Here is a 9,306-nt window from a genome sequence, read left to right as displayed (position 1 = left end):
TGAAATTATTAGACTTGGATAGTGCAGTCTGGTCCCAAGCTTCTATTAGAGACACAAGTGCATAGGCAGGTGGGTTTATTGACCTGATCCACTATCAAAGTTAGCCGTACATGAGGAGCACAGTGGTCAGAAACCTCCGTGCATCCTTTTGCAAGGTAATGCACATTGGAAAACATAATCCCAACTATGCATATAAAATGATGGAGTCTAAATTAGCTGTTACCACTCAAGAAAGAGATCTTGGAGGCGCTGTAGATAGTTCTCTGAAAACATCCACTTGATGTGCAGAAGCAGTCAAAACGCTAGCAGAATGTTGGGAATCATTAGGAAAGGTGTGACAGGTTGGATCACAGAAACCCCCCTTGGGACTGCCAACTGATGTGCTGGGAATACCTCTGAGCCCATTTTCCCTGGCAGCTTGGGACTTCAGTACCTTGCCTTGTCTGAGCCAGACACGCTTGCCTGCTTCAAAAACAGATTCAAGTCTGAACCACATCCCCCACAAGCTGCAGGCTTAACTGAAAACAGCTTAAGAACTGCTCCTGTCTCCAGCACCCAGAGACCCAGCTCCCAATGGGGTCCAAACCCCAAATTAATCCATTTTACCCCGTATAAATCATTCACCCTCTATAACACTGATAAAGAGATATGCACAGCTGTTTGTCCCCCCCCCCTTTCCCCGGTATTAATACATATTCTGGGTTAATTAATAAGTAAAAAGTGATTTTATTAAATAAAAAAGTAGGGTTTAAGTGGTTCCAAGTAATAACAGACAGAACAAAGTGAATTACCAAGTAAAATAAAATAAAACATGCAAGTCTAAACCTAATACAGTAAGAAAGTGATTACAAATGAAATCTCACCCTCAGAGGTGTTCCAGTAAGATTCTTTTACAGACTAGCCTCCTTCTAGTCTGGGTCCAGCAATCACTCACACCCCTGTGGTTACTGTCCTTTGTTCCAGTTTCTTTCGGGTATCCTTTGGGGGTGGAGAGGCTATCTCTTGAGGCAGCTGAAGACAAAATGTAGGGGTCTCCCAGGGGTTTAAATAGACTTTTTCTTGTGGGTGGAGACCCCCTCCTCTCTCCTGTGCAGAATCCAACTCCAAGATGGAGTTTTGGAGTCACACGGGCAAGTCACATGTCCATGCATGACTCCGTTTTTACAGGCAGCAGCCATTGCCCACATGCTATCTTGAATGTCTCCAGGAAGACTTCTTATGTGGATTGGAGTCTTCCAAGATCCATTGTCAGTTAAGTGTTTCTTGATTAGGCACTTAATTTGCACATTCCTTTCTCAAGAAGCTGACCAAATGCTTTACTAAGGCTACTTAAACTCAAACAAATACACAGCCAATATTCATAACTTCGAATACAAAAATGACACATGCATACAAATAGGATGAATATATTCCGTAGATCTTAATCTTTACATATATATGTTACGTGGCATATGTAGCATAAAACATATTCCAGTTATGGCATAAATACATTAATGAGCATATTTCCATAAAGAATTATGGGGGGCAACATCACAAAAGGGATAGAGAATGAGACAGAAAATATCATATTGCCTCTATATAAATCCATGGGTATGCTCTCATCTTAAAGACTGTGTGCAGATCTGGTCACCCCATCTCAAAAAAGATAAAAGCTGGTTCAGGAAGCTCTGGCTATTTTTAAACAGCCAGGCTTCCCTGAAACAAACAAACAGACAGCCCCAATGCCCTCCCCCTGCAGGCTACCAGCCAATCAGGCACTCACTCAGGCTTTCACACTGCCCTCCAGCAAACACACACTTGGATACTTACTCAGCAAACACGCACTGGGATACTCACCAATCCCAGGCAAACTCCTGCTGTGTGCTGCTCTGCTGTTCCCCGCTGCTCAGCTGGTTCGCCGCCGCTCAGCTGGTTCGCGAACCTCTGGCTATTTTTAAACAGCCAGGCTTCCCTGAAACAAACAAACAGACAGCCCCCAATGCCCGCCCCCTGCAGGCTACCAGCCAATCAGGCGGGTGGTGGTGGTCGGGGACTCTCTCCTCCGGGGGACTGAGTCATCTATCTGCTGCCCTGACCGGGAAAACCGAGAACTCTGCTGCTTGCCAGGGGCTAAGATTTGCGATGTGACGGAGAGACTGCCGAGACTCATCAAGCCCTCGGATCGCTACCCCTTCCTGCTTCTCCATGTGGGCATCAATGATACTGCCAAGAATGACCTTGAGCAGATCACTGCGGACTACGTGGCTCTGGGAAGAAGGATAAAGGAGTTTGAGGGGCAAGTGGTGTTCTCGTCCATCCTCCCCGTGGAAGGAAAAGGCCTGGGTAGGGACCGTCGAATCGTGGAAGTCAACGAATGGCTACGCAGGTGGAGTCGGAGAGAAGGCTTTGAATTCTTTGACCATGGGATGGTGTTCCATGAAGGAGGAGTGCTGGGTAGAGATGGGCTCCACCTTACAAAGAGAGGGAAGAGCATCTTTGTGAGCAGGCTGGCTAACCTAGTGAGGAGGGCTTTAAACTAGGTTCACCGGGGGAAGGAGACCAAAGCCCTGAGGTAAGTGGGAAAGCGGGATACCGGGAGGAAGCACAGGCAGGAACGTCTGTGAGGGGAGGGCTCCTGCCTCATACTGAGAATGAGGGGCGATCAGCAGGTTATCTCAAGTGCTTATATATGAATGCACAAAGCCTTGGAAACAAGCAGGGAGATCTGGAGGTCCTGGTGATGTCAAGGAATTATGACGTGATTGGCATAACAGAGACTTGGTGGGATAACTCACATGACTGGAGTACTGTCATGGATGGTTATAAACTGTTCAGGAAGGACAGGCAGGGCAGAAAAGGTGGGGGAGTAGCACTGTATGTAAGGGAGCAGTATGACTGCTCAGAGCTCCGGTACGAAACTGCAGAAAAACCTGAGTGTCTCTGGATTAAGTTTAGAAGTGTGAGCAACAAGAGTGATGTAGTGGTTGGAGTCTGCTATAGACCACCGGACCAAGGGGATGAGGTGGATGAGGCTTTCTTCCCGCAACTCGCAAGAAGCTACTAGTTCGCACGCCCTGGGTTCTCGTGGGTGACTTTAATTTTCCTGATATCTGCTGGGAGAGCAATACAGCGGTGCATAGACAATCCAGGAAGTTTTTGGAAAGCATAGGGGACAATTTCCTGGTGCAAGTGCTAGAGGAGAAAACTGGGGGGGGAGCTTTTCTTGACCTGCTGCTCACAAACCGGGAAGAATTAGTGGGGGAAGCAAAAGTGGATGGGAATCTGGGAGGCAGTGACCATGAGTTGGCTGAGTTCAGGATCCTGACACAAGGAAGAAAGGTAAGCAGCAGGATACGGACCCTGGACTTCAGAAAAGCAGACTTCGACTCCCTCAGGGAACGGGTGGGTTAGTCCCCCTGGGGGACTAACATGAAGGGGAAAGGAGTCCAGGAGAGCTGGCTGTATTTCAAGGAATCCCTGTTGAGGTTACAGGGACAAACCATCCCGATGAATCGAAAGAATAGTAAATATGGCAGGCGATCAGCTTGGCTTAACGGTGAAATCCTAGTGGATCTTAAAAATAAAAAAGAAGCTTACAAGAAGTGGAAGGTTGGACATATGACCAGGGAAGAGTATAAAAATATTGCTCGGGCATGTAGGAATGAAATCAGGAGGGCCAAATGGCACCTGGAGCTGCAGCTAGCAAGAGATGTCAAGAGTAAAAAGAAGGGTTTCTTCAGGTATGTTGGCAACAAGAAGAAAGCCAAGGAAAGTGTGGGCCCCTTACTGAATGAGGGAGGCAACCTAGTGACAGAGGATGTGGAAAAAGCTAATGTACTCAATGCTTTTTTTGCCTCTGTCTTTACGAACAAGGTCAGCTTCCAGACTGCTGCGCTGGGCATCACAGCATGGGGAGTAGATGGCCAGCCCTCTGTGGAGAAAGAGGTGGTTAGGGACTATTTAGAAAAGTTGGATGTGCACAAGTCCATGGGGCCGGATGAGTTGCATCCGAGAGTGCTAACGGAATTGGCGGCTGTGATTCCAGAGCCATTGGCCATTATCTTTGAAAACTCGTGGCGAACAGGGGAAGTCCCAGATGACTGGAAAAAGGCTAATGTAGTGCCAATCTTTAAAAAAGGGAAGAAGGAGGATCCTGGGAACTACAGGCCAGTCAGCCTCACCTCAGTCCCCGGAAAAATGATGGAGCAGGTCCTCAAAGAATCAATCCTGAAGCACTTACATGAGAGAAAAGTTATCAGGAACAGTCAGCATGGATTCACCAAGGGAAGGTCATGCCTGACTAATCTAATCTCCTTCTATGATGAGATTACTGGTTCTGTGGATGAAGAGAAAGCAGTGGATGTATTGTTTCTTGACTTTAGCAAAGCTTTTGACACGGTATCCCACAGTATTCTTGTCAGCAAGTTAAAGAAGTATGGGCTGGATGAATGCACTATAAGGTGGGTAGAAAGTTGGCTAGATTGTCGGGCTCAACGGGTAGTGATCAATGGCTCCATGTCTAGTTGGCAGCCGGTGTCCAGTGGAGTGCCCCAGGGGTCGGTCCTGGGGCCGGTTTTCTTCAATATCTTCATAAATGATCTGGAGGATTGTGTGGATTGCACTATCAGCAAATTTGCAGATGATACTAAACTAGGAGGAGTGGTAGATACGCTGGAGGGCAGGGATAGGATACAGAGGGACCTAGACAAATTGGAGGAATGGGCCAAAAGAAATCTGATGAGGTTCAATAAGGATAAGTGCAGGGTCCTGCACTTAGGACGGAAGAACCCAATGCACAGCTACAGACTAGGGACCGAATGGCTAGGCAGCAGTTCTGCGGAAAAGGACCTAGGGGTGACAGTGGACGAGAAGCTGGATATGAGTCAGCAGTGTGCCCTTGTTGCCAAGAAGGCCAACGGTATTTTGGGATGTATAAGTAGGGGCATAGCGAGCAGATTGAGGGACGTGATCATTCCCCTCTATTCGACATTGGAGAGGCCTCATCTGGAGTACTGTGTCCAGTTTTGGGTCCCACACTACAAGAAGGATGTGGATAAATTGGAGAAAGTCCAGCGAAGGGCAACAAAAATGATTAGGGGTCTGGAACACATGACTTATGAGGAGAGGCTGAGGGAACTGGGATTGTTTAGTCTGCAGAAGAGAAGAATGAGGGGGGATTTGATAGCTGCTTTCAACTATCTGAGAGGTGGTTCCAGAGAGGATGGCTCTAGACTATTCTCAGTGGTAGAAGAGGACAGGACAAGGAGTAATGGTCTCAAGTTGCAGTGGGGGAGGTTTAGGTTGGATATTAGGAAAAACTTTTTCACTAGGAGGGTGGTGAAACCTGGAATGCGTTACCTAGGGAGGTGGTAGAATCTCCTTCCTTAGCAGTTTTTAAGGTCAGGCTTGACAAAGCCCTGGCTGGGATGATTTAATTGGGGATTGGTCCTGCTTTGAGCAGGGGGTTGGACTAGATGACCTCCTGAGGTCCCTTCCAACCCTGATATTCTATGATTCTATGATTCTATGAAAATGGAATTGGAAAAGGTACAGAAAAGGGCAACAAAAATTATTAGGGGTACGGAACAGCTTCCATATGAGGAGAGATTAATAAGACTGGGACTTTTCAGTTTGGAAAAGAGACGACTGAGGGAGGAATATGATAGGGGTCTATAAAATCATGAGTGGTGTGGAGAAAGTAAATAAGGAAGTGTTATTTACTCCTTCTCATAACACAAGGACCAGGAGTCACCAAATGAAATTAACAGGCAGCAGGTTTAAAACAAACAAAAGGAAGTCTTTCTTCACACAACACACAGTCAAGCTGTGGAACTCTTTGCCAGAGGATGTTGTGACGTCCAAGACACTAACAGGGCTCAAAAAAGAACTAGGTAAGTTCATGAAGGATAAGTCCATCAATGGCTATTAGCCAGGATGGGCAGGGATGGTGTTCCTAGCCTCTGTTTGCCAGAAGCTAGGAAGAGGGGATGGATCACTTGATGATTGCCTGTTCTGTTCATGCCCTCTGAAGCACTGGCATTGGCCACTGTCAGAAAAAAAGATAATGGGCTTGATGGACCTTTGGTCTCACCTAGTATGGCTGTTCTTATGTTCTCTTTGCTCCAAGAACTTGTCAAAGGTCAGATGTATTATTCAGGGTGGGTGTCAGAGACCCAAAAGTGAATATTATTGGTTTAAAATGAATGCTTATTGCTAAAATATTGAACAGCTCAGTCTGACCTGCCTTTCAGATCAAGTTAACATTGGTTTTTTTTATTCCCATTGTAACAAAGACCATTAACAATTATTTTATTTGATTATTATACAGACAGAAAAGGAAGGAGACAGTTAAAATATTTGAAACTTATAAAGTTAATGATCATTTCATTTCAACAATCCCCCTTTTCTCATTTTCTTTACTTTTTAGAGGGTCAGCGTTCTTCAAATGAAAAGTGTCTCACCTGAATTACAAATGGTCTTTTTTTAAATTAAAACTTTTAACAAAAACTTGCTGACTGTCAATTATTTTTGTTATTTCTGTCAAATATTTTATAAGATTTGTATTCACATTTTGGAAACAAGTCTTTTTAAAAATATATATATAGTTTTAATGAAAAACTATCACCAAGTTTGAAAACTTTAATTTCCTGCACAATTGATCCTATTTCAATCATTTTGAAGATTTCATAAATAAAAAAACTTTTATTCTTTATTCACTTACAACTCGATTTTTCTGTAAACAACAAAAACTTGAAAATTTTTATAACGTTTAAAATCTAAATATTGGGGTTTGTGTGTGAAAAAGTTCCAAAAATAAATGAAAATGGTGGCGGAGTAGGGAGTTATACTTTAGTTTTAATGGTCAAATCCCCAACTGGAGTAACCAACAAAGATTAATTAAAGTCATTTGTACATAAAATCATTTATAAAGGAAATCCCTGCAGTGACAGTCTCTGTAGATAATATTTAAAGCTCTTACAAGGGCAATTTTTGATACTAGATAGTATTGTAATAGATGATCTTGGATTGTTTTTTAAGCCCATGCTTTTAAAATTACAGCAGTTTTGTAATGGTGGAGTTGTCAGGGTAGCTGAAACAGATGAAGAGGGATTCATCACTGATATGAATAACAAGAAGATCCAAGTATTATGGTGGAGCTGGTTGTGATGCTATAGTTATGATGGTGGTATGGATTTCATTTTGGCAGAGGAAAGAATAATGGAGATCTGCCATTCCTGTGTTAATTAAAAATAAACAAATGTGTAAAATAAATTTGGAAGAATGCAGGAATGTTTGGTTTGTTGGTTTCATCATTTGAAGTTTAGGGATGTTCCTAATAAAAGTTCTAACAATTGCTGCATCATAAGATTCCAATGGGGCGTTAGGCTCGTAATTTGCTTAGCTGTTTTTAAAAAACCTGCCAGGTGCCTATCTGCATCCTTAGGTGCCTAACTACCTTTGAAAGTCTGGATCACAATTCTTATTAGTGTTCATGGGGAACAAGTCTCCTAACTCCCTTAGGCTCATTTGAAATCCCAGCCAGCATGCTTCTGGATCAGGATAAGTCACACCTAGTGATGTTGTGGAAGGGCTCAGTGTCTGAATAAATGGTGTGGACAACCTTGCTGATGAAGTTCACCACTTCTCCTCCCACCTCATCCATCAACCAGTTCATTCTTCAGACTTAAGCCAGTTGCCAAGTGACCCCAGAAAAGAAATGTCCAGAGACAGGTGGCAACATCACCACATCCAATTTAATTAACAAAAACAACTATCTAATGGTTCCACTTATTTGCAGTTGATGCAACTCACATTTTGGATACTTACTACAGTAACTTTACGACCTTCTCAGAAGTCATGAAAACCTCTAACCAAATCTACTAGGTCAAACACAGTATGTACCAGTTTCCTTGTCCCCAACTTTAATTGATTCCATACACATATTTATCTAACCAGTACAGCTATACTTTTATTATGTTACACCCGCTTTGAAAAACTTACAGTAAAGGACTCTGAAAACAGACCAGACAGATTCTGGTCCAGTGACTGAATGTCATACATCATACACTCCATTTCACGTCACCCTCCATAAATGAGCTCATGAAAGCCACAGCGTTCCTGACAGCTTTTCTCAGGGCCTCCATGACTTCTTTGTTTCTCAGGCTGTAGGTGAGGGGGTTGGCCAGGGGAGTCAGGACGGTGTAGAAGACAGAGAACACTTTGTTAAGCTCTAGCAGCATCTTGGTTTTTGGTAAAATATACACAATGATTAGCATGCCATAGAAAGTAGTAACCACAATAAGGTGAGAGGAGCAGGTGGAAAAGGCCTTTTGCCTTCCAGTGCTAGAAGGGATTCTCAGGATGGCAGTTATGATACAAACGTAGGATGTCAGGGTTAATAGAAATGGTGGTAAAGTGAATAGGAAGGAGCCCAAGAAGGTCACAAGTTCCATCTGATGGGTGACACTACAGGAGAGTTTTATCACTGGAGTGAGATCACAAAAGAAATGGTCCATTTCATTGGGGCCACAAAAAGTTAATTGTGACATTAAAAATATTATTATGGTAACAATCAAAAATGCACTTAGCCAAGACCCAGCTGCTAGGTGGAGGCAGAACCTGTCATTCATATGGGTTGAATAATGCAGTGGTTTACATATCGCTAAATACCGATCATAAGACATTGAAGCTAGCAGGTAACATTCTGTACCTACTAGAGAACCAAAGAAATATAATTGTACCAGGCAGCCTCTAACAGAAATGGTTCTGTCCCCTGTCAGGAGACTGGCCAGCATCCTGGGCAGGATGGTGGAGGTGTAGCAGGTCTCCAAGCAGGACAAGTTCCCCAGGAAGAAGTACATGGGGGTGTGAAGGTGCTGATTAGCCACAACTAGCACAATGACAAGGATGTTCCCAGCCAAGGTCACAATGTAGATCACTAGAAACAACAGGAAGAGAAGGATCTGCAATGCAGGTAGATCCCCAAATCCCAGGAGGATGAATTCTCTGATGGCCGTTTGGTTTCTCCACTCTGTGTTTGCCATTGTCATATCTAGGGAACACAAACAAATCCAAAAATTCAACTTGAAGAGAATAAACGTAAACCACATCTTCTTTTAAGTTCCTGAAATGTTCAAAACTCATCATTCCCTGCTAATTACCTTTCCAGCAATTGGATCAAAACCCCAGACCATGGCATTTCTTTGCCTGGTATCTCTCATTTTGGAACAAATCATGCATATTCTGCCATCCAAACTACACCAGTAAAAGATCAAATAATGGCTCAAGCTACCCAACTTAGAGGTGGTTGGGAAATTGCTCTTTTTT

At 43.7% G+C, this 9,306-nt stretch overlaps 1 protein-coding gene across 1 annotated transcript; it reads right to left on the bottom strand.

Moving 5' to 3' along the window:
* Nucleotides 1-8,039: 8,039 nt before the first annotated feature.
* Nucleotides 8,040-9,023, bottom strand: LOC144273198 (olfactory receptor 6B1-like). Its single transcript, XM_077831730.1, has one exon. The coding sequence runs from the start codon at nt 9,021-9,023 to the stop codon at nt 8,040-8,042; it is 984 nt and encodes a 327-aa protein (XP_077687856.1).
* Between the last annotated feature and the right edge of the window lie 283 nt (nt 9,024-9,306).

The sequence above is a fragment of the Eretmochelys imbricata genome, chromosome 13 (assembly GCF_965152235.1).
Source record: "Eretmochelys imbricata isolate rEreImb1 chromosome 13, rEreImb1.hap1, whole genome shotgun sequence".
Lineage (NCBI taxonomy): Eukaryota > Metazoa > Chordata > Testudines > Cheloniidae > Eretmochelys > Eretmochelys imbricata.
Note: the sequence above shows the minus strand (reverse complement) of the source record. Positions and strands in the feature narration are given on the sequence as shown.